The 24,424-nt window shown below is 40.0% G+C and overlaps 11 protein-coding genes across 11 annotated transcripts; 6 read left to right on the plus strand and 5 right to left on the minus strand.

The window, feature by feature from the left end:
* The first annotated feature begins 217 nt into the window (after positions 1-217).
* Positions 218-2,847, plus strand: V1514DRAFT_325254 (Mysoin-binding motif of peroxisomes-domain-containing protein). Its single transcript, XM_066926573.1, has 4 exons — positions 218-396; positions 478-740; positions 798-1,181; positions 1,237-2,847. Exons 1-4 carry the CDS (start codon positions 342-344, stop codon positions 2,755-2,757), a joined length of 2,223 nt encoding a protein of 740 aa, XP_066785616.1. The 5' UTR covers positions 218-341; the 3' UTR covers positions 2,758-2,847.
* V1514DRAFT_325256 (uncharacterized protein) lies at positions 2,848-4,627 on the plus strand. Its single transcript, XM_066926574.1, has one exon. It carries the CDS (start codon positions 2,998-3,000, stop codon positions 4,462-4,464), a length of 1,467 nt encoding a protein of 488 aa, XP_066785617.1. The 5' UTR covers positions 2,848-2,997; the 3' UTR covers positions 4,465-4,627.
* On the minus strand, positions 4,475-7,395 carry V1514DRAFT_325257 (MIF4G like-domain-containing protein). Its single transcript, XM_066926575.1, has 6 exons — positions 7,197-7,395; positions 7,039-7,136; positions 6,882-6,988; positions 6,356-6,824; positions 5,452-6,298; positions 4,475-5,368 (listed from the first exon to the last, which is right to left on the minus strand). Exons 1-6 carry the CDS (start codon positions 7,309-7,311, stop codon positions 4,608-4,610), a joined length of 2,397 nt encoding a protein of 798 aa, XP_066785618.1. The 5' UTR covers positions 7,312-7,395; the 3' UTR covers positions 4,475-4,607.
* A 444-nt stretch (positions 7,396-7,839) lies between these two features.
* V1514DRAFT_340781 (ER lumen protein retaining receptor-domain-containing protein) lies at positions 7,840-8,612 on the plus strand (the record flags this gene model as incomplete). Its single annotated transcript, XM_066929037.1, has 4 exons — positions 7,840-7,921; positions 7,988-8,190; positions 8,272-8,522; positions 8,576-8,612. The coding sequence occupies 4 exons, from the start codon at positions 7,840-7,842 to the stop codon at positions 8,610-8,612; spliced, it is 573 nt and encodes a 190-aa protein (XP_066785619.1).
* A 559-nt stretch (positions 8,613-9,171) lies between these two features.
* On the plus strand, positions 9,172-11,173 carry V1514DRAFT_325261 (uncharacterized protein). The gene is made up of 2 exons (XM_066926576.1): positions 9,172-9,977; positions 10,045-11,173. Exons 1-2 carry the CDS (start codon positions 9,237-9,239, stop codon positions 10,840-10,842), a joined length of 1,539 nt encoding a protein of 512 aa, XP_066785620.1. The 5' UTR covers positions 9,172-9,236; the 3' UTR covers positions 10,843-11,173.
* A 174-nt stretch (positions 11,174-11,347) lies between these two features.
* Positions 11,348-14,479, minus strand: V1514DRAFT_289093 (uncharacterized protein). Its single transcript, XM_066925271.1, has 3 exons — positions 14,255-14,479; positions 12,099-14,182; positions 11,348-12,035 (listed from the first exon to the last, which is right to left on the minus strand). The coding sequence occupies exons 2-3, from the start codon at positions 14,164-14,166 to the stop codon at positions 11,470-11,472; spliced, it is 2,634 nt and encodes an 877-aa protein (XP_066785621.1). The 5' UTR covers positions 14,167-14,182; positions 14,255-14,479; the 3' UTR covers positions 11,348-11,469.
* A 199-nt stretch (positions 14,480-14,678) lies between these two features.
* V1514DRAFT_340784 (uncharacterized protein) lies at positions 14,679-15,251 on the plus strand (the record flags this gene model as incomplete). The annotated part of the gene is made up of 2 exons (XM_066929038.1): positions 14,679-14,849; positions 14,925-15,251. 2 exons carry the CDS (start codon positions 14,679-14,681, stop codon positions 15,249-15,251), a joined length of 498 nt encoding a protein of 165 aa, XP_066785622.1.
* Positions 15,252-15,947: 696 nt separating this feature from the next.
* V1514DRAFT_275834 (uncharacterized protein) lies at positions 15,948-18,356 on the plus strand (the record flags this gene model as incomplete). The annotated part of the gene is made up of 6 exons (XM_066924909.1): positions 15,948-16,071; positions 16,154-16,257; positions 16,338-17,021; positions 17,101-17,197; positions 17,269-17,380; positions 17,450-18,356. 6 exons carry the CDS (start codon positions 15,948-15,950, stop codon positions 18,354-18,356), a joined length of 2,028 nt encoding a protein of 675 aa, XP_066785623.1.
* A 155-nt stretch (positions 18,357-18,511) lies between these two features.
* On the minus strand, positions 18,512-18,993 carry V1514DRAFT_275598 (transcription elongation factor Elf1 like-domain-containing protein; the record flags this gene model as incomplete). The annotated part of the gene is made up of 2 exons (XM_066924898.1): positions 18,512-18,717; positions 18,807-18,993. Coding segments are annotated over 2 exons (393 nt in total), but the record flags the coding sequence as incomplete, so codon positions are not given.
* A 457-nt stretch (positions 18,994-19,450) lies between these two features.
* On the minus strand, positions 19,451-21,480 carry V1514DRAFT_325269 (actin). Its single transcript, XM_066926577.1, has 5 exons — positions 21,318-21,480; positions 21,076-21,089; positions 20,872-20,904; positions 20,722-20,791; positions 19,451-20,661 (listed from the first exon to the last, which is right to left on the minus strand). The coding sequence occupies exons 1-5, from the start codon at positions 21,322-21,324 to the stop codon at positions 19,658-19,660; spliced, it is 1,128 nt and encodes a 375-aa protein (XP_066785625.1). The 5' UTR covers positions 21,325-21,480; the 3' UTR covers positions 19,451-19,657.
* Positions 21,481-21,940: 460 nt separating this feature from the next.
* Positions 21,941-23,260, minus strand: V1514DRAFT_275615 (GTP cyclohydrolase N terminal-domain-containing protein; the record flags this gene model as incomplete). Its single annotated transcript, XM_066924901.1, has 2 exons — positions 21,941-23,055; positions 23,110-23,260. Coding segments are annotated over 2 exons (1,266 nt in total), but the record flags the coding sequence as incomplete, so codon positions are not given.
* Between the last annotated feature and the right edge of the window lie 1,164 nt (positions 23,261-24,424).

The following is a 24,424-nucleotide window of genomic DNA, read 5'->3' on the forward strand; positions in this document are numbered from 1 at the left end:
ACCAGTAATTCAAATTTCTCGCCCCAATTAAAAAAAAAATACAGGGATTTGTTAATCAATGTATTTTAAATTTGATGTGCCTTGCAAGGTTGGACCAAATCCTTTTTAAGTACCTTCAAAAACCCTTTCCCGCAGCCTCAATGAGATGAGCTAAGCATCACGTGCACGGCGAACCCTAACCATTTGCTTAGAGCTTGTTGACCAACGCAATCAATGAAGTAAATATCACCGGCAACTTCCAACCACCACTGCACCCCAGATATTAAATTAAGGATATTGTGTAAACGTAAATAAAAAGTCAGACTTTACAGGTTTTGTTTTTTGTTGTTCAAGCAGGCGTTATGCCTGCAGACCATGTTGTTTACGAGGATTCTCCTCTGGGGGAGTATTTAAAATGTAAGTTTTTCTTTTTGATTGATTGTTTGGGTCTATTCTTCAAATAAATACGAAATTATTGATCTCGTATCCATGTTACAGCAGCCGGTGATCATGTAGAAACATACGCAGATAATTCAGACGCACCAGATTCTGGTAATGAGAGTGTTACCAGCACGATACAGTTTGCTCCATCAGCTAGATCTGCTCAGGCCAGAAGCGCGTTTTCAAGGCGGGTCAGAAGCAAGCAACACGCAGATTCAAACACAGCCATTACCAGCAATGACCAGCAACGTAAACTAAAACCTTTAAGGCTTGGTGATAAGTATTCAATAAGGAAATTACGATTTGACTTTTTGTTTTCGGTAAGCTTATCTTTTGCGTTTTTTTTGAAATGATGATTTGCTAACTTTTTGAGCAAGGCCCCGCTGAAGAGAAAATTGGGTCACCGTGAAAACACAGATTTTCTTGAACGATTTAGATATATAATTGTGACCTCACAACTTCTTGATGAGAACATATCAGTACTGGCGTATGGCAAATCAAATGAGAACAATGATGCCGGGTATGAAAGTACTACTGCAGCCGATCCGTTCAAAAAACATCACAAGCGTAATTTCAGATACAGTGAGCCAACAAAATTTTGGGTTGGTAGTGGTGGATGTATTATTGTGGTTGCAGTACTTCTGTCGTGGCTTTTACGCTCGGGTGACAGCAACAAGTCATCAGAGGGCAATACAAGATGCAAAATGCTGATCGGATTGGTACTAACAGCAGCTTTGTTACTGTTTTTTTATGCGCACAGCGTAAGTTATTGCTTATTGGTCACTATCTATTAACGCGTTGACTAACAATTTATAGTGGCGGAAAAAATTGCGAGAAATTCGCAAGACTGCGTTAGGCCGCGTGTCTCACTTCATCAGTTGCAACCAAGCGTTCGATATCAATATTTCAAGAACAATTGGCATTGTTCAAGAAATTGAATTTATTGCATGCGGATATGTCTTATCAGGCATTCGATACAAGCACTTGTCAACACCTTCAAAATTTAACCGAGAGCAATCAGTAAACAGGGCACGGAAATGTACCAGACTGCGAGCACAGATTTTGTCATTGCTGGATTTGAGCCTGTCCTTGTACAAACGATCTTTTAATGTTCTGTCAAAGTCGTGCGATCAATCTGACTTGGAAAAATATTTTGACATTTATGACCTGGATCGGATAGAGGACGTGGTGTTGCAAGATGACAAATATGAAGAAGGAAAGCCGGGTGAGGATCATGGTCGGGTGGAAGAACAATCTGAGGATGGTGATCGTGATGCTGAACAACAAGAGGTGTCAATATTATTTTTAAAACGGCAGTTTCGCAAGTTGCACCACGTGAGGCGAAAATTTCTTTGCTGCTTGTTAGCGACATCAGCGACTGGTGGTAGTAACGACTTCGCTAGCTGGAAATCTGTGGTGCAAGAGCTTCATTCGTTATCAGACGTAATGAAGAAGCTTGCGGATGACTTGAGCCATTCATTGATGCAAGAAGACGTCACTGAACTGATTGAATTTTATACCAAGGAACAAAACATGGAATCTCAGTTTAAAGAGGTCGAAGAAGAAATTACAAACCGGCCAAAGAGAAGATCGATCTCACCTTATCGGGATCAAGGCAAATGGAAGCCACATGTGCAGTCGTTAAATAGCCTATCGGCTGCGTTAAGAAACTTGGAGGCCAAGATTGTTGTAATTCGTGAAGATTCCGTTCGGTTGGAAAGACAAGATGCCAGGATTGTTAACTCTCAATCTAGCACACCTGTTAAGGCCAATTCTGGCGTGAGCAACGTTGACTTGTTTTTAAAACGATCGAGTACCGGGCTAGGTCTATCGTTTGAGACTCCGGAGTCATCCAGACAGGCGGTATCGGAAAGCATTGTAAGGCAATACAACAACATTGGATCGGACTTGAAATTGTTATTTAAGGATTGGGAGTCCGGGCGAATCAAGCTTTACGATGCGCTTAACAGCACGGAAACGCTTCCTTCACGAACCACCAAGACATACGCTGAACCTGAGATGGAAAGATCACCAATGTCTTCGTTACTTTCATCACCTGACAGTTTAATTTCGGGCACCACGTTTGACACGTCCACAAGCGCATGGTCGCCATCCGGGTCTGAATCCGGCCGATTGTACATGCCGGATCTGGATGCGGATGGCGACGACGAGTACGATGAAAATGACGACGCCGGCGCCGTCCGGTTAATGAGAGCGCTCGGCGAAGGTCCGGTTGACACTCCGGTGCCGATGACCATGAATGCCAGGAAGGTGATGGTTGAAAATATTGCTTCCGCCATGGTTCGCAATCATGAACGGATTTTGCGAGCCACGTGAATTGCATGTTGCATAAATTTGTTAGCAAATGACTTGATAATATAAATACGTAACTATAGCTACAAGTTGTTTGTAGGCAAAGTTGTTTACGCCACAGCTGTGGCGTTGGGAAAATTGAATTTGCCTGCGCCCCCTTTGCGCTCACTGTTTTAATTTTAGTTCACCAACGAAGTCCTTGTAGTAACTCATCATCAACATTGATTTGCCGGCTTGCAACGTCGAACACATCAGGGCTTAACGATGAAAAGATTTTTAGGAAAATCAAAATCTCGCACGAAGGACGAAGAAGAGGAAAAGTCGGCCCGGGTGAACGATAATGGCAATCCGTACATGACGTACCAAGCACCGGCGCGCAACACTGCAAACCCGTATGCGGTGGGCACTAGTCAGTACAACAGTTTGCCGGCTGCGGCAATCACAAATTCATCATCGTCATCGTCTTCGTTGTCGTCGTCAGCATTTCCAACAAATCCGTACGCAAGCCAGTCTCAGGCTGATGTGTACGGTGGCAACAGAGGCCAGCCAGCGGTCAACGACAACAACAGCAACAATAATCCTTATTTATCTGTCAACCAATCAAACCCTTACGCGCCAAGCACGACTTCAAACCCTTCTCCATACTCACGATCGAGTGTGAATGACAGCAGTGCGACTTTGGTGGCCACAAATTCATACGCCACGCAGTCTTCTAACGCGCCACCATATGTTGATGATGAATCCAGTGGCAGAAGTGAGCTTTTCAAAGGCAGGACCAAGTTTAAGCCTCAAGTGCCTGCTCGAGCTCAACTTCCGGAGGCGTCATCCGATTATGATCCATCAATTATGGAAACTGAAGAGGAAAGGAGACAACGAGAAGGATATTCGGGCGCGAATTCGTATGGTGACCATTTCCAGTCCGGACACTCTTACGGTGATGGTTCGCAAGGTCAGTCAGGATCATCAGCATCATTATATGGCGGATACCAAGATCAGGTTCAAGAAGAAGACGAAACAGAAATTAACGCCATAAAGGATCAAATGAGGTACGTTAAAAAGGAATCGTTAACTACGGCTCAAAATGCCCGACGATACGCCGAACAAGCTGAAGCATCTGGCTTGCGCACGTTGCAAATGTTGGGCGAGCAATCCGACCAAATCGCAAACTCTGAAGGCTCGATCGCGGTAACCGAAAACCAGACGAAGCTTGGAGAAGATTATGCGAAGGAGTTGCATTCGCTCAACCGATCAATGTTTGCCATTCACGTTTCCAACCCGTTCAACAGCCGGCGCAGGATTCAAGAACAGGAACAAAAAATCAAGCAATCATTTCATAATCAACAATTGATACGTGAATCAGATCGCCAAACCCAATATAATTCGCAACAACGAATCATGCAGGCCATGGGTAACGCGCCCGGTGAACGCCGGCGCCAATTAACCGAAACCGAACTGCGATATCGGGAACAAATGCAAAAGCAAAAGCAATCGCTGGCACAGACTTCCAAGTTTCAATTTGAACCTGATGATGAAGATTTTGAAGTCGAACGTGATATCGATGCCACGTTGGATGATATCGGAGCAGCATCGGCTCGGCTTAATTCGATGGCCAAATCAATTAATACCGAATTAGAATCCCAAAATCAACGAATAGAAAGACTTAATGACAAGACTCAGAAAGTGGAAATAGATGTTCATTTGAATACGTCAAGATTAGCACGCATTCGTTAAAGAATGTTGTGCCGGAAGGTGTTGGATTGTAATTTAATTAATGGTTGGGTTATTGTAAAAAATAGTTTTAAAGAAATGGATAGCATTTTAATTGTATGTCCATACTAAGCAGGAAATAAATTGAACAAAGTTTACATGCAGACTTATAATTCCGAAGTTTGTTCAATGCAGCTCAAGATAAACGTATCCGTCAAGCCTAAATTTTTAAGCTGTTCTTGAAGATGCTTATAGTCTTCATAATATTTTCGAAGGACTGATCTCAAAAATCCATCTTTCCACCATTTCTGCCATCTCAATGTTTCCTCATTCTTGCCCTCACCATCGATTGATTTAGATAATTCTTTCACGATCGTTGTAAATATCTTGCTCACGCCATCTTTCAAGTCATGCACAACATTTTCACCGTTTTTTTCTGCATTGGATTGTGCGTCCTTAACGTTAAACTTGGCACGGTCGATTGCGAATCCTAACAATTCCCAAGCATACCCCTTGCTTAACACGTTGACTCCGGCGTCGAGCAAGATCCATTCAACCACACTCGACGGCGTGATAACTTGCCGGTTTAATAATTTTTTGATAACCTGAACTCCGGTCCCGATTTGGTCCGTCCAATATTTTAACACGCTAGATATAACTTGTCGTTGACTGGTCTCAGTTTCTGATGCCACCTTGCTCAACAACGGCAAACTTCTATCGATCCACGTTTCCACGTGCGAAAGCGATCTTGAACCTAAATGTACAAGAGCTGTGACATAAATGTCTCGAGCAACAGAGCTTGAATCTTCCTTGCCAAGTTCTTTACTCTTAGCCTCAATCTCAGCAAATATTTCGGTGAATTCTTCAGGCTCTGCCCTTTCTCGTACTTTCTGAAGTAAAACCCTGCTTTGCTCCGCATATGGCTCATCTGAAAAAAAAAAAAAAAAATTAATATCAAAATGTAATAATAAACAGCAAGGAAATTTTTTTTTTAAAAAAAAGAAAACATACCATTTTCAGCAAATTTGAATGGTGGAACTTCCTCTACTTCTGGAACCAGATACAAAAATTCATCGGGTAAAGTTTCTTTGACTCTCTGTGGGAAACTCAGCCTTAACTCTTTAGTAATCAATTCTTGAATGAAAACTTTTTTGGGATGAAGGTCATTAAAAGACAAATCATCAATCCATTCTTTCCATTTCCAAGTATATCCAAAATTACTGACATGGTGAGAAAACCAATCAGTATATCGATAAATAACTTCGACATCCAAATGTTCAAGTTGTGAATACAAAAATCGAACCGCGCGACCAAAAACTGGTGCAATAGCATGAGGCGCAAGGATGCATGCTTCAATAAGAATACCATGATAGTACGCTGGACTTGTCAAAGGTTTGGGTAGCCTGAACAAGTTAGCCAAAACAGCTTCCAATGCGACATCTTCGGGCTTCCATGTAGACGTGCCCTCAGGAAACTGACTGAGCTTTTCAAGTGATGTTTCCCTAGGAGCAAACAAACCCTGTCTCAAAAAGTTGTCAAAAAAGATAAGTTGTCTTCCCACTTCCTTTCTGTTGAATTCAAGATTATCAAGCAAATCCTGCAATAAATCTCGAAATATGGTAGATTCAATTCGATCAATTGCAGGCGTGGTCTCAACTTGTTGATTTAAATAAAACTTTAAAAATATTTCTGGAACATGTGATTTTGATTTGTCGAGCAATTCATCTGGGATTTTAAATGTTTGGATGTCATGTTTCTTAGCATCAGCTGGTAACCTTGATGAATGATCAATGACTATCGCAAGATTCCAGTCTTGTTCTTCCAAGTTTTTTAATTGAGTCTGAAGTAGCTCTATAGACTAATTTTGAAATTAGAAACAATAAAAAAAACACTGACAGCAACAATAACCACTTACATCTTGAGTCTTGTATGCGGCTTGATCATCAACAAATGGACTCAACAATTCTTCAGCTTTGATTGCAGTATATGTGAACTCCTTTGACTTGTCGAATAAAGTCTTGGCAATCTGTTTTGATTCATCAGACTGATCCAAAACAACCAAGTAAGTAATGTTCAGCAAAATAAACTGGTATATTTTTTCTGCTGTTGTATTTCGATCTGTTGAATTTTTCTGAAGTTCTACCGCTCTTACTAATAATGAATCCAAAAAATCTGACAAAACAATAAAATTTTCAACAATTGGCTTCAACGCCAACAAAAATCTTAAAAGTAATTTCAGCTCCGGCCACTTCCCATTGTCTAATGCTTCTTGAGCCCTTTCTGATAAAAACTTTAAAAATTGTTCTCCAACGTTTGGCTCCAATTTATTAGCTACAATGAGAACGGCCGATAAAGGGAAAATTTTGTGGGGTTGTTCATATGCACTATGCTGAGTTAAAACAAAAAAAAAATTTAAATCCTTCACGTAAACTTGAACATACATGTTAACAACAAGAGGAAGAATTTGCTGAAGTAAATCAGTCTCCTGAGTTTCTTCAACAAGAACTTTAGGAACGTGACCTAAGGAATCAACAATATTAAATCGTGACTATTACTGTTAGGATAAAATCATTCAATTTCGATTCAGATTCGACATACCGGCTCACCAAGACCAGTGAGAAGCTTTCTCAAGCGAGAGAACCCACTTGGATGGGATCCTTGATGCCTTGGACGTTTATCTTGCCTACGATCATCATCTAAACCAATTTGTTAGTTAAAATCATAAAAAAAGAATAATAAACTGCCAATTGACATACCTCTTCTTCTTTTGTTGCCCTGTGCAGGAGCTTGAGGCTCTTCGGTTGCAGAAGCTTGGGGCTCAACGTTTGCAGGAGCTTCAGCAATAGTTAGAGCTTGTTCTTCTGACGCCATTTTTATCTAATTAAATGTTCTACTTGAGATATACTTTCGATCCAAACCCGTAACTCTCTGTCGGTGTCTTTGGATCGTTTGAATGATTCAAACCTGTTGAAAAGAAAGACGGCCGTCGTTGGAAAAACCAGGGGGTAGCGTCATAAACGTGTTAATGAATAGGGAATAAATGCATAGTTTAATGCGGTATAATACCCGCTATAATGCACAGAACAAAACCCGCTTGGAGGGTAAGCATGAGGCATAATGTTGTTGTCTCCTGAAATTGACCAACTCGCCAGTTCATGGATTCTCACACGTTTCTTTGCAGGCAATTAGCACAAATTAATCTGTGATTACGGTGGAATAGATTTTTACAAAAAATAAAAGATATGAATATCTTTAGGTTTTTTGGTATGTCAACATTTTTTTATTACTCCCCAAGCAACAATCATTTTGTTTTTGATCCGTTCTGCCAATTTGATCTGACCGTGTTCGATTTTAGGCGATCTTTCGCATTTACTCAGTATTTTCATACTGCTGCACAAGATGCGAGAATCTCGCTCCTGTGCGGGTCTGTCGTTTAAGAGTCAAGCACTGTATGCTGTCGTATACGTTACCCGTTACCTAGGTATGAGTGATACCATTTATGCAACATTTGTTAACCAAGATTGAGACGCTAATGGCCAAATAACAGATTTGCTTTGGGGCTACTCATCATTTTACAATACTATCATGAAGTTGTTTTTTATTGGTTCTTCATTGTCAATCTTATACCTTATGAAAGTAAAATTTAAGCCAACTCATGATCCAAATATTGACACATTCAAGATTGAATACCTTCTATCTGGATCGTTTTTCATGTCGCTTATTTTTACATATAAATATACTATTGCTGAGGTATGAGGTTTTTCTTTTTTTTTTTTGGTTAATTGTTGAATCATTTCTGACTTGATTTTTTTTTTCCTTTTTGGTGTATAGATTCTTTGGTCCTTCTCGATCTGGTTAGAATCTGTTGCCATTCTGCCACAGCTTTTCATGTTGCAGCGCACAGGTGAAGCAGAGTCTCTTACAACCCATTATCTTTTTGCACTTGGTGCTTATCGTGCTTTGTATATTCCGAATTGGATCTATCGTTGGCTTGCGGAGGGCTTCGTCGACCCAATTGCCATTGTCGCCGGCCTTATACAAACCGTTCTTTATTCAGATTTTTTTTATATTTACTATAACAAGTAAGTTAGTGTTCACCTACAACTGGTTTAATATTAACCTCTTTTTTTGCCAGGGTATTGAGAGGAAAGAAGTTTGAATTGCCCCAATAATCATTTTTCAGGGACGACGAAAAATTAGACTTTATTTTATTCTTTGTATCATATTTGAGATTTGAATATTCATCATTTCCGTCTTCGCCTTGATAACTAATTTATGCGCATAAATTTTTTTGCTGCGGAATTACTCCATAAGTAACATATAGAAAAAAGTGTATGAGAATTTATCTATAAAATATTAACATGAAATGCAATATTTATTTTTGTTATGAGCCATTACAGGTTGCACATGCGTGTTCAACAAGCATTAAAAAGAGATCCATTGCTGTTGCATAGCGTGCCGCATGCTGTCAAGCATTCCGTGATTATCATGATGTAAATTTTACAGTTATCGCTACATAGTGCTCATATTATTGTCATTTTTCACATTGATTGTAAATGTTTTTTTATTTTAATACACTGGAATAGAAGTGCAGATAAATGGTATCGAACCAGTTAACTAGTTAGTAATCTAGAGTAACGTTATGACGTCATAAAAATTGTATATTTTCGTTTGCCCCAGTTGGGATGTAAATATTCAACCTGGGGCGCGTGCCATTCTTTGACTTCATCCCACCACCGCAATAGTGCTTATTATCCTGAATACAACAACATCAAAATAAGAAAGAAAAAAAAAACATGTCTAATTTGCTATCAGATGCTAACATTGCGCCTTTATTATGTCACCTACAGAGTTCATCACATGAATTTCGTGGACAACACAATGATGTTAACACTGGATATGACGATGACTTTAACGAAAGCTTTTGTATGGAGTCAATGAGACTGCACTACGCGTTAACTACTTCGTTAAACTCGCTGGAAAGGCAAGAATTAGTCTCATTTTCTCCGTCACCAATGCAAACAACAAATTGGAAGCCCTTGATACCATTTAATAATTCTGAAAATGCCGTGCAGCATGATTTTAGCAAAGATGAAGAATACCCAGATGGTTTATTGAAAAAGGAGGACAATGACAATGAAGACAAGATTAATACTGAACGACTTGATGCACTATATTTTGCGTCGGATAAAAAATTTATAGGTTATTATGGCTTGCCCACTTACGACCAATGCAATTATCTTGTCAACGCCTACGTTGAAACACTTTCAGCAGTTAAAAAGGACAAGTCACTTGTAACCAGAAGCATGTATCAAAATATTATTTCAACATTAAAACAAGTTCATGGTCCGTTTACCAAATCGGCTCAATTTAGGTTTTGGGCCAAGAGGAATTTTGAGTTGTTTCGTGATGCAGAGGGCAACTTGAAAATAATGCACAAGGGAAAACCGATTGCAATTCGTGAAGATTTGTATACGATTTTATCGGTTTGTCACGTCCGAGCTGAACATGGCGGTAGAGACAAAACATTAAGCCAGGTGATAAAATATAACAACAATAACTTGAGTGTAAACTTTTTTGATGCTGACATTTAACTTGTTACAGTTACGGCAATGGTATTCAAGAGTTCCCAAAAATATGATTTCTCAATTTATCAAAATGTGTCCAACTTGCAATCCTAATTGCATCACTGAAGCCACGCATCCTGAATTTGCCTTTAGCAACGACGATGACGCGCAAAGCATTCGCAAGGGCAAGCATGCAGCGTTTGAATGCGTGCCGCTTAAGTTTAAACTTCGGAGTAACATTGTATTATGCAAAATGGTTATAAACATCGACAAGATTGCCAGTGACGCAGTTTATGCGAAAAAAGCAGCAGAATCTGAGCAATCTGGCCTGTTAACATGGGATGAAAATAATCAAGACGATATTGAAAATGTTGACGCAGGTAATGAGGCAGATCTCGAAGAGGCTGAAAATACAGTTGTGGTTGAAAATAAATTAAAGCTTTCAACAAGTGACGGAGAACCTGTCCGAAAGCGCAAATCAAGAAGGACGGTCGAGCCAATGGCTGTTCACAGAAGGCCCAAGATCAAAAAACAAAAACAGGCATTGATTTCGTCATCCAAATTATTTACATCCGCACCAGAATTTTCTGATCCAGCAACTTGTTCACCTTATCCTTCTTCGTTTGATTATGCTAATGACGTTCCTGATAATATTTTTTCTGAACGTGATGAACTCGAGATACCACCAATTCTTCCAGATCTTGAAGTCTTAACCGATCTGGATGATTTTATTGCCATCAACACGTTTTTTTATAAAAGGCATGGCAATGTAAAATCTGATAAGTTGGCAACTTTAGAACCTTTCATTAATATTGGCCCGGCTTCGTTATTTTAAATACGGACTGTTCTTTCTATTTTTTTTTTTTTTTTTTTTGGGACAGAAAGCTGACATGCTCGCTATCTGTTTGTTTTGAAATGCCTGACACATACCTTCCGCGGTTCTGTTTTACTGTCATATCTTTTTTTTTTTTTGTTTCTTTTCTGTTCTACTATAAGCTTATATCTTTCTGCATGACATGCATCTCTGGGGTTAAATATTTATTTTTCTTGGCATTTTTGCAACTTGATGGTACTTGTTGTTTATACATTGTTTGCTATTATTGCTTGCAGTAAGAAAAAAAGCTTTTACCTTAATTTGGTTGTTACCCGTTATATTTTTTTTTTGGGGGGGGGGGGGGCCTGGAGTTAATGGTTTCTTTTTTACTTGTTTTTCAAAACATCGTGTGAGTCGTTTGTTTGTGTATTCAATCAACATTGTACATACAAAATTTCATTACATTACAAGTTTTATGCAATTATAATACGTAACCAAACGTAATTATTATTATAAACAAATTTTTTTAATATTCATAAATTTTCATTTTCATTATTATCAAAAAGTCAAAACTATTGGTAAGCATTTAACATTGTTTACATATGACAACAAAGTTTGCTTTTTTTTTGAAAAAAACCGTTAAACCATTTATCTTTGACTTATTTTCTTAATAAGACTCTTAATTTCATAAAGATACTCCCGATTATGCATGCCGTTATCCCTTCGAGATGGTGGCGGTGGTGGTGCCATCCATCCTTCAACCTTGCGCTTCCATCTTTCTTCTTCATCCCTTTGCCGTCGTCTAAATTCAGGACCAACGTCAAATTCTTCACCAACCACAAACTCTCCAAAACTTTCCGCAGTCCTTCTGCGGCTGGTACTGCTTGATGACGGCCCAGAATTAACAGTGAACCCAGATTGATATACCTTTGGGGTTGACATGTTTAACTTCGCAACGTCTTCAACCAAATCATCAACTCCTTCAAAAGGATCGTCCTCATCCGTAGTTGATCCATCTTCATGAGCCTTGAACCAACACATTCTAACTGGATCAAACACCATGCCACCAACAACTTGAACGCCTTTGTTTGAGGTGATGTTAGAAATAAGAGCAGGTCGGGGTGGTGTCAACATGATATTATCAAATTCTGTAATAATATTCTCATTGCCTTCCCATTTAAAAGTCTTTGGGTTATACCTCATGCCTTTTTCGGCTGCAAAATTACTAATTAGTATGTTGCACAAACAAAGATAAGCTACAAAAAATTTGCACTTACATTTTGAAATATTAGCAACGTCACCTAGTGGCTTGATCAAATGCGGACGCTGTTGAACCTTTTTTCGAGACTTGCCCTGTTGAGAATTTTTCTCTTTTAAACTCGTGGTCCTGGATGATTGCAACGGCAATCGGCCATTTTGACTTGCCAATGATAATTTTTCCTTCTGTGCTGAATTGGATGATAATTTTTCTGCAAACATGCCAATATTTCTGCCTGATTTTCTTATAAATTCAGGTTCAACAGTTGAATTGATTGGCAAGTCCTCAAAATTATCCAATTCGGTGCCATCACCAAACAACCTCCGCTTGACAGGTTTTAACAACGTCTTTGTTGATGGCGCATCTCTTAATAAATCTGACTTTGATGGTGACTTGTACCTGACAGGCGTTGAAGTAGTTTGTTCATCAATAAAAGATGTTAACGATTTTCTTGAAAACTTTGACAAGATATGGTTTGATTGATTCAAGTCTTTCGGCCTAGCAAGAGGTTCCGTAGAGGCTGGTGGTGGCAACGGTGGTGGTATTAGGCTACTTTTCGAAACAACGCGTTTAAGATTTCGAGTTGATAACGATCGCGGCAAAGACGAAGTATTCGAGCCAGTCTGTGTTTGAGTCTGAGTCTGGGCCAGCCAACTTGGTATTGATGGTATCGGAGGTGTGGATATGTTGCTCTTATTGTCGTTATTATTGTTGTTGTTGCCATTATAAAAAGTCGAATCCGAAGTACGAAGTGATGGCATCGATTTTTTGGACAGTAACGACCTAGCGGCTGAATCTTTCGCCGAAGATTTAACCGAAATCATGGAAGATTTATGTGAAAGCCGACGTGCCACGTTATTGGGTGTCCCGACTTGAGCAAGTCCGTTGACTTGATCATGCTTTGGCGTAGATTGAATAGTTGGAAGTTGTTGGAATGAAGCGGAAGGCTGGATCGGTCGAGGAATTCGAGTTGGCTTCTGAGCAGCCGCCGATGCAGGCTTTTGTGGAAAAATGCTTGCAATCGAAGGTTTCTTTTGCGGAGTTGGATTATTAAAAGTAGTCTTCTGCTTAATATTCCGATTAATGGTTCGCCTGGCAGTATGAAAAATGTCATCATCACCAATTTCCAATCCTTCCAAAAAATCATCCTTGGCTGATAGGAGAGCATCTTCCTGTGAATGATCAGGCGGTGAAGAATTATTTAATATTCTGTCAAGATGTTTTTGCCAATCCATTGGACCATCAGGAAATTGCAATCCATATAATCCGTCATCTTCACTTTCGTATGTTACTGAACTTGATGCAGGAGAGAACGAAGAAATAAGCGAGTTTCGGCTAGACAAAGGATCTCTTCTTGAGCTAGTAAACCGACTACTCGTGCTTTCATCACCCCATCCTTCATTATCGCTTTCAGCTAGTTGTAATGGCGTTCTTATTATTCCAGATCCGGCTCGCAAGTTTATGGTTGACAAGTCTTCGGGCAAGTCAAAATCAAGTTCGAAATCTTCAATTGGGTCAACCATGGCAGGTTTACCCTTGAGCGTACCGGCAAGGTTTGAACTCGGCGTTGGCGCCGTAAACAAATTGCCACCAATAATGTCAGACACGACCAGTCTTGCATCTCTATTTTTTTTTGAACTTGGCTTGAGGGTCAAAATGTCCAAATCTTTGTAATGCTTTCCCTGATCAGCAAAATCTAGTTCGTCATCCCATGAATCTATACCTGGTTTTGAATTTGCCTTCAATGTACCTAAATGTTTAATCGTGCCGCCATTATTCCACTCTAATGAAGAGTTCAAATTGGCAGAGCTCGTCTTACTAACTTGGTGGACAAACGCATCGTCCTCCGCTGCTGGATACAAACCCCCATCATCGTCATTCTCGTCATGATCAAATTGAGATAACAAAGTTCGCTTTGTTGAATTTCGTGATGACATGAAAGACGATGACACATCGTCTCGATCTTCCACCTGAGAGAGTTTGTGGAAAAGATCGTGCCCTGCAAATTCGATTTCGACATCGTCATCCCATATTTCTATTTCCTTGTCCAGATTGTTTGCCGGATGACGAAGCGGGGTCCTATTCATTTCTATACGCTGCAACCTTCACAATCACCCAAAAACAATACAAAAATATTAATCAAGCTTTTTAAAATATTTTGATCTAAATTCTTACCTGCTGAATGCAATAATCGTTTGTTTTTACAACACGTCTCTACAACTTATCATGACACTCTAACCGCTATTACCGTAGCTTCCGAATGCAAAGCCCAAAAAACAAAGAAAAAAAAAAGAAAGCTTTAAAATCAAACTAAATAATGCTAGATGTGCAAGATTTCATGATCAAGAACGTGGTTAGTTGTACGGAGAGAAATGTAAGCGCATGTGCTGATGAATTTCAATAAAAAGGAGCTAATATAAACAGACCAAAACAAAAACTAAATAACGCGTTGCCAGTACAGCCAGCCACATGCACCGCCACACATTTGCACCGCCACTTCAAATTGGTATTTTTGCTATTCAGATGACATTGAATAAACCAAAGATTGGATTATTGAATGCGTATACAAACAAAGCTTACAAGAAATTACTCGGCATAGATGAGTCAACTTAATGAGGGTTCAGATCCACCAAAGACTGATGAAGTATCACCAATCAAGAGCTTGCAAGTTGCAGCAGAATATGGCATGGACCGGTTAGACGTGATATCATATGGATTTTCAGACAAGATAATGATATTAATATCCAAAAATGGATCTTTAGGCAAAATGGTACGCGGCTTTTTTTTTATGTTATTTTTTTAATAAAAAATAATTGTGCTAAATTCAATAACAATGTGAAAAAAGTATTACATCCCATTAACAGGTTCCCCTGTTCAACAATACGCATTTAATACCGATTCCACTGGCGAAGACGATGATTTCTCACTTTTAGCTCCCAGTCATATTACTCCCACTCCGATTTTGGGTGCCTCCCATGACGACGTTGAAGGTCACATCTATGCGGCACAAATCGCAGCATTAATCGGCAGGCAAAATCCGGACGAGCGACGGTTGGTCGTGGTCGGATTGCCATATTTGGGACCACGAACGGATAATGAAATTTTGACCATGCAGGCTCGTGGATTGTTCTTAGATATTTTGCAACTTGTTAGTCAGGTTAGGATATGGTGAATCACTTGACTGGTTAGGCAATCTGTTTATAGGTCGGCCATAAAAAAAAGAAAGAAAAGTGTGACGGCTTTTAATGTTACGTTGATGAACAAGCTATTGTGCAACGGAATATCTAAATGACGTCCCCTTATGTGCTACAGTTATGATTCATTATTAGCAACAAGGCCAAGATTGTACATATTAAGTGTATTTAACTTGTATACATGTTGTTCAGTATTTAGAATTCGAGCACATCTGAATGTTCGCCTTTTGCTCATCTTACCCGTGAATCAAGTTAGTCACAACTTATGAACAAAAAAATATGAATTTGCCATGACAAACCAAAGAAAAACAGAGTAATTAGTTTCGAAATTTGTATGATATGATATCTAAAGCACTTCCAAAGTGTTTTCAATAGGTATGGAACTTATTTCTTTGCTGATAAACGATTTTATACATGAAGTTCTTGAAGTATTGTGTGCAAGCCATATACTGTGTAATTGCAATTGCAACGGCAAGGCATGTTCAGTTCGTTCGTCGTTACGAGTTCGTTTGCTCGAGATTCTCCATCAGGGGTTCCCCGTCATTGTGCGGCTCGACGATAAGCGGGGGAAAGTCCAGCTAAGAATAAATTGAACGGAATTCATTCTGCTGATATCTTTTTAAATTTAATAAAAAAGGGAGGTTTTTTTTTTGTTTTCAGATTCCGTGTAAGCAATGATCACGGAAGATAATGAGTTGGCCAATCAGCCGAAAGAGTTGTGGAGGTATGCTCATCCGGAAACGACTCAGGCATGGGCCTTTCTGCAATTGATAAATCAAAAATATGACTTGCAATTAAGTACGAACTTGAAAAAAAAAAAAAAAGAGCACATGAATTACTATACTTCAATTTCTTTCTAACAAAAAATTTGTGGCTTAAGAAACGTATCATGACCTTTTCAATTGGTCTGTAACAAATATTGCAGATTTTTGGGCCGAAGTTTGGAGTTTCACTCACGTTGTTTCAAGCAAACCATATACGAAGGTATTGTTTAAAAAAAAAACCATTATCAATTGTTAAATTAAATTTCTAAAAAACTAAAAAAAAAAATTGAATTTCACAAGGTCGTGGACGAATCAGCACCGATCTTCCCTCGCCCGCAATTTTTCACCGGTGCAAGATTGTCATATGCTCAAAATTTGCTTTTCCCACTATCAAAAATCAATGAAAACTCAACCGCCGTGATTTCGGTTACCGAGTTGTCAAGACAACCTGTTTCATGGAAGGACCTGCGTGAAAGGGTGCGCAAGTTAACCAATGCAATGCGGAACGTGGGAGTGAAAAGGGGTGATCGAATCGCTGGCTACGTTGGCAACAACGTTAGCACGCTCGTAGCACTTTTGGCTACATCGGCCCTTGGTGGCATATGGTCTTCAACGTCATCTGAGATTGGAGTACTTTCCGTGGTTGAACGGTTATCCCAGATTGAACCGGTCCTAATAATTGCTGATAATGCTTCCATTTATAATCAAAAAGTACTTGATAACATACCAAAAGTTTCACAAATCGTGAAAGAATTGCCAAGCATCAAGTACTTAATTATTAACAAAACTTCGAGTGATTATGCGATTGATGTTGAATCGGTTAAGCCGGTGAATGGCTTGTCATTACGACTTGATGATTTTATTCAAAATGCGGACCAGTCCAAGCCATTGGTTTTTGAACAATTAGAATTTGATTATCCATTGTTCATTGTTTATTCTTCTGGAACAACAGGCAAGCCAAAATGCATTGTGCATGGCCAAGGAGTATGTAGCTATTTTTTTATTTTTCTTTTTTTTTGTTTGGAAATTTGAAACTTGCAAGCTAAATTTTACTCCCATACAGGGCTCATTAATTCAGCATAAAAAGGAACATTTAATTCATATGGACATGAAACCTGGAGAAATATTTTTTCAATATACTACTTGCTCATGGATGATGTGTAAGAGGTTCATGACAATACATTTTTAACACTTGATTTTAATAACTAAACTTTTCCCTTCTTTCTTTTAGGGCAATGGCAAATATCTGGCCTGGCCTCAGGTGCGACCTTGGTTTTATATGATGGATCGCCATTCCAACCTATCGGAGACAAGTCACTGTTTCAAATTATTGATGACTTGGAGTATGCATATAATTTTTAAACCCATTTGGCATGGATTTTTGCATTTTAATAATACTGAATGCATTATAGGGTGAAATATTTTGGCACGTCTGCCAAATATCTTTCAGTATTGGAACAAAAAAATTTTAAACCAAGGGATTATTACAAGCTTGCAAAGCTCTCGGTAATCACTTCAACCGGCTCGGTTCTTAGTCCTTCAACTTTTGAATATGTTTACAAAACGTTTGGATCCGTGCTTCTTGGCAGCATCACCGGCGGCACTGATATTCTTTCCCTGTTTGGTGCGCCCTCATACCTTGTGCCGGTATTCAAGGGTGAAGTTCAAGTCAAGGGTCTCGGTATGGCCGTCCAAATATTTGATCATGATGGCCAAAATATTGAACAAACCGGAGAACCTGGTGACCTTGTTTGCGTCAAGCCATTCCCTTGCATGCCGGTTAAATTTTGGAACGATACTGATTCAGTTAAATACAAGGCCAGTTATTTTGAAACTTTCCCCGGACTATGGCACCATGGTGATTTCGTTCGCCTGTCAGTCAAAACTAACGGATTAATCATGCTCGGCAGATCCGACGGCGTGTTAAAACCTGCCGGCGTGAGGTTCGGTTCCAGTGAGATTTACAACGTCCTGGCCAAAGAATTCGCTGACGTGATTGAAGACGGCTTGGCAGTGGGCATGCAACGACCCAAACACAATTTTGACGAAATCGTCGTGTTGTTTTTAAAATTGCAAGCCGGCATCAAACTTGATGATGAATTGGCAGCCAACGTGAAATTTAAAATTAGGCAAGACCTGTCAGCACGACATGTGCCGGCCATTATTGATCAAGCACCTGAATTGCCGTATACTGCTAATGGCAAAAAAACTGAAACGATTATTAAGGCGATCGTGTCTAAAAATAAAGTTAAAATTGGTGCCAGCGTGGCAAATCCTGAGTGTTTGGATTGGTATTGCAAATGGGCTGATGAGCATTAAGACATGAAGACATGTCCTAAAAAATAAATTGCAAACCACTCCGTCATGTATAAAAAAATACTGTTTCCAAATTGACTAATATACAAGAACCCTACCAATCCCAGTACATAAAAAAACCATCCTTTAGCTTCATATTTAATGAAGATGAACCATAACTAATCATCTAATCCAAGATCATCGTCATCGTCATCATCATCATCATCATCATCTGATCGTCTATTAGGTTCATCATCTCTTGCTTCATTGCCAGAATCACTTGCATCGTCTGCGGGTTCAAATTTTTGCTTATCCTTGTTATCCCCGTCTTCTCCATCAACCGCATCAATCCATTCCGAAAATATATCTACCGGTAACGTTAAAGCTAAAAAAAAAAAAAAAAAAAAAAAACCTCCCGTTAGTCTAAAGCCTCGTCAAGAGTCAAAAATTAAATAAAAAAAACAAAAAAACAACCATTTATCGAAGTTTGAAAATTTTGTCCACAAATCTTGCAATTTAAAAATCCAATTTTTAATTTTTTATCAAGACGACAGATTACTGATTTTTCATGATTACAGTACAGGCATGAAAAAACTGTTGGCAATGGTTCGGCCTTGCGTTTTGTTCCCAACTTCCTGGTTGATTTCTTTCTTTTGCCCTGTTTAAAAAAAAAAAAATTATTATTTGTTAGTTTACTTATAATGATTTAAGATATATTGGTTTTTTTTTTCATTCTTTCTTTACCATTTTGTTATTAATCGGCTCTTTGGTTTAGAAGGCGATATGTGATGAATTCGTAGTACAAAAAACGCACGTAAATAAGCAAAGCAGCAATTATATCTCGACGTCACGCTTTTTTTTTTTTGGCTTCCGAGATGGCGAGTGCGAATGTTGGCTCACTTCCCACTACATATTTGACCATATCGTGGCAATGAACAATATTTACAACATTGTATATCTGGCAATATATTAATTTTTATAATGACTCTAATGTTTAAGAAAGCATAAACACAAGAAAGTGTTGTACATTTCATAATTGTGTGGAATGTATGGTTGCAATTCCGAAACATAACTTTCTTTTGAAGTAAAAATGAAAAAAAAATAATAATACTAATAATATATATATTGAAACAAACAATTTATTCGTAAATCAACTCTTCATAATAAAAACAGGATCCATACTTTGCAACTTTGAAAACAAATTTCCAACATTCAAACAAAAAAAAATAATAATAATAATTATTTTCTGATTGATTTTCTTTTTTCAATTTTTTTCTGGTTGCTTTTCAAATCTGGGTTCATAAAATAATAGCAAATTCTATTATTTAGAAGCACTTACGATGAACAATGGATGGTCCAGATTCATCGTATTCCTGCTTAGAGATCCACATCTGTTGGAAGGTTGAGAGTGAAGCAAGAATGGAACCACCGATCCAGACAGAGTATTTACGCTCAGGAGGAGCAATGATCTTAACCTTCATGGAAGAAGGAGCAAGAGCAGTAATCTCCTTTTGCATTCTGTCAGCAATACCAGGGTACATGGTGGTACCACCAGACATGACGATGTTACCATAAAGATCCTTGCGAACATCAACATCACACTTCATGATGGAGTTGAAGGTGGTCTCGTGAATACCAGCAGCCTCGAGACCGAGAACAGATGGGTGGAAAAGAGCCTCAGGAGTACGGAAGCGCTCGTTACCGATGGTGATGATGTTTCCATCAGGAAGCTCATACGACTTCTCCAAGCTTGAAGACTGAGCAGCAGTCTGAAGTTCTTGCTCAAAGTCAAGAGCAACATAACACAGCTTCTCCTTGATATCACGGACAATCTCACGCTCGGCAGTGGTGCTGAAAGCGTATCCTCGCTCGGTCAGGATCTTCATCAGGTAGTCAGTGAGATCACGGCCAGCCATGTCAACACGGAGAATGGCATGAGGCAGAGTGAAACCCTCGTAGATGGGGACAACGTGGGTAACACCATCACCAGAATCGAGAACGATACCGGTGGTACGACCAGAGGCGTAAAGGGAAAGCACGGCCTGGATAGACACGTAGAAAGCTGGAGCATTGAAAGTCTCGAAAACGATCTGAGTCATCTTCTCTCGGTTAGACTTGGGGTTAATGGGAGCCTCAGTCAAGAGAACTGGGTGCTCCTCTGGGGCAACTCGGAGCTCATTGTAGAAAGTGTGATGCCAGATCTTCTCCATATCGTCCCAGTTGGTAACGATACCGTGCTCGATAGGATATCTCAGGGTAAGAATACCTCTCTTTGACTGGGCCTCATCACCAACATATGAGTCCTTCTGGCCCATACCGACCATGATGCCTGACGGATAGCCATGTCAGCAACCATGACTGAAAAAAAAACTCTTGATAGCCAACATACCTTGATGACGGGGGCGACCGACAATTGATGGGAAAACAGCTCTTGGGGCATCGTCACCAGCGAAACCAGCCTAGTTAAAAAAAAAAGTATTAGCAATTGAAGGCAGAATGGATAGGCTTCATGAATAATCCAAGACTACTCAGAACGTACCTTGCACATTCCCGAACCATTGTCGATAACAAGCTAAAAAAAAAGTGTTAGCTAATGTAAATCAAACATTCCACCAAGTCTGAAAATAAATAATTTTATGACTGTGGTGGTCGACAAACCAGCACCAACGCGGGCCCACTCTTTGAGCGCGTTGGTGCCGCTGACCGGCCGGCCAACGACCGCATACAGAGAAAGATTACGTACCGCCGCAACTTCGTCTAAAAAAATTCTAAATTAGTAAATAGAAAAAAAAAAAAAATCCATTAAAATAGAACATTGAAATCTGATTGACAAAATAAAGCGATTGGTTCCACGTCATCAAAAATACTGGCACTCTTCTCGACATAGATAAGACCACCACCACACAACCAGCAACCAGTTATTCAATTGACGTCGTAATCGGTGCCGTACTGTTCTAAAATAACCAAACAATAAAAATTTCGTACCTTCCATTGTGATATGTTACAAACGTAAAAAAAAAAAAGATGATGAATTGGATTGAGAATGAATTCGAGGATTAGATCGAAGGGGGGGAAAAGACCGGAATAAAAATAGAGAGCGAGAGAAAGCAGCCAGCCGCCGCCCCCTTGCACTGCCGGGCCCGTGCCTGTACGTACGCCGGAGACGTGCTGGAACATTCGCTCAAATTACATAATGGCTTATGTCAAGCAATTACTTATATTATGCGGCCATTTCAAATCCTCCTTCATCAAGCATCATCCTTGTCACAGTAAATGCAAATGACACAGCCGCTTCTTGCAAACGATGCCCGAAAAGTCCACGTGTGAGTTAGCATTTGCATGTGTGAAGTGGGGGCGTCTACGGAATACGTAAAGTACTTGTATATACAGAGTATAGAGTAATTTCATTATTAAACTAAAAAAAGAACCAACCCGAACTGAACTGATGAGCGCCCGATTCTAACCAATACACATGTAAACACGAATGGATGGATGCATTATGTATAGCCTGTCCCCTACAAAGTTCAGTACTCCAGTAAGACAAATATCAAAACTGAAAAAAATTAATATAGACAAAAAGCAAAAAGCAAAAAACAAAAGAAACCGGTTTAATGGTCAACATCATCCCATTGACGACCCTTCACTGCAGAAAGTTCTTCCATAGTCATCACTTTGCCAGACGTAAAATATCCAGCATGAATCTTGGCATCAATCTCTACTCGAGAATCGTCCGGGATCATTTCTTCCGGAATTGGCACGCGCTCCAAAATTGGAATGCCTTGCGAAACAATGGCATCGTGCTTCATGTTTGACATCGATAACATGCGATCAATTTTTTTAATACCCAAGAAATGCAAAATATCTGGCATCAATGCCTGGAACCGCATGTCCTTAACACCGGCAATGTTCTCTGTACGAGTGAAATATTCAGCAGCGCTGTCACCCATCCGCTTGCGAGCGTTGTAAACAAGGTACTTGGTAACTTCTCCAAGGGCGCGACCTTCTTTGCGGAAATAAATCACAACACCGCTGCCACCGTTTTGCGCCTCTTTCACTGCTTCCGCAATGCCAAACAAAAGATATGGCCGGCAGGTGCAAATGTCGGACCCAAACACGTCACTGCCATTGCACTCATCATGCACTCGTAATGCCAGTCTGGAATTTTCATCCGCTGTCTTAGCTGGATCGCCAAAAATATAAGCAGTCATGCCACCAATGGGCGGCAAGAAAATCTTAATATCGGTCCTAGTGATCAACTCAGGGTATGAACCACCGGTATCTTCGAAAAGGGCACGACGAAGCGTGCCTTCATCAATGCCAAATCGCTTGGCCACGCCAGGCAAATACCAAACAGGTTCAACCGCTACCTTAGTAACTGCAAGATCACCACGTTCATTTAAAACAATCTTGCCATCGACCTTCATTCTTCCGGCCTTGACTTCCTGCTCAATCTCGAGAAGGTTCATGTGAGCCTTTGTTACGGCGATTGTTGGCCTAATTTCGATTCCACTATCATTGATGTAGTCCTTAAACAACCAAGGTGCCAAATGACCGAACGGATCCATAGACACAATTTTTTCTGAGTCTCCCCATTGTGGATAAGGTCCAATCGCGACAGGTGGTTCAGTGTTGGTAAAGTTTGGCTTATGGTTTAGATCAAGCTCATCAATGGCAACAGCGAGTGCATGGTAAATGCCATACGATCCCGAATGAGCACCGATACCTAATAATTGTTAATATTGATGCATTAAAAAAAGAAATGTAACCAAGAACTTACCATTTCGACGCCTCACAGTAGAAAGAGCACGAGAAACCACGATTGGTCCACGAAAGTGGGGATCAGCAGCTCCCCAGTTAACCGGGATGGGATCAATTCCAGATTGGCCAGGATAAGTAGTTAAAATAATTCTCTTGCCCCATTTCTCACTGCAAATGTCAACATATTAAGTCCGTAAATATAAAATAAATATAATAGCACTTACGAGACAGTAAGCTTTTTTTTGTCAGAACCTTTGTTTCCGTCTAAATCAGGCGAACTTGGAGGGCTCGGCTGTGTTTCGGCTGATGCGGCAATAACAGGAACGGGACTGAGTAACGGTGCCCCAAGATTGTTGACAGCCTGAACAGAGTTGACTCTTGATTCCAAATCTTTCAAAGCATCAGTGATTGATGAATTAGACACATCGACCTAAACTAACATTAGCAATCGTAATTCAACGAACTGAACAAACTGAACGAACTGAACGAACTGAACGAACTGAACGAACTGAACGAACTGAACGAACTGAACGACTGAACGCACTGAACGCACTGAACGCACTGAACGCACTGAACGACTAAACGCCAGTAGCGGACGGGGACGTGCCAAACATGCACGCTCGCATTACAGTCTTGTGGTACAGCTCATACGTTGGATATTCGTTTTTCGGCTTACTTTATTAGACAACTCCTTATAATCATTCTGGATCGACTGCACGCTGGACAAGATTTGTGACAACACAACTGTCAAATCCGGCAAAGCTGACGAGGCGGTTGAAGTAGCCATGATGGTTCAAATAAAAGAACAGCAAAAATAAGATACAAATGATACACCCTTTTCACAGAAAAAAAAATGTAAACCAACAGCAAAATATCAAATTTCCAAAGCTACTAAAAAAGTAAAGAAGAAAGAGGAAAAGATATTGCAATACAGGCCAACTGATGATGGGAAACATGGAGGGGTGGGGTCCTTTTATATTTCAATTTCTGAGTCGTGATACTGATTCATGTGACGTCCTTGCCTTGGAAGAGCCAAATCAGGGGTACGACGTTATCAGCGGGCCATATCGCCCATGCGCACGCGGGCGCGGCATTTATGCAGCCACGTTCGCAGCTGGCGATGGCTGGTGCGCTGCGGTTCAAGCCGTCCGGTCGGTCGTTGTTCGTTATCAACCCAACCCGGCGGCGGCGCCGATCTACGCCGAGCGTGGCGCCTGTCATTGCAGCACGTTCCAATTGAGGATGTTGCAACCGCTCAAGATTCGTAATTAATCATCGTGCGTGCCGATTCATTCCTATCGGCCAACGCATTACATGTAAAAGATCATCACACC

This window comes from Lipomyces japonicus (genome assembly GCF_038497905.1).
Source record: "Lipomyces japonicus strain CBS 7319 unplaced genomic scaffold V1514scaffold_4, whole genome shotgun sequence".
Classification (NCBI taxonomy): Eukaryota; Fungi; Ascomycota; class Lipomycetes; order Lipomycetales; family Lipomycetaceae; genus Lipomyces; species Lipomyces japonicus.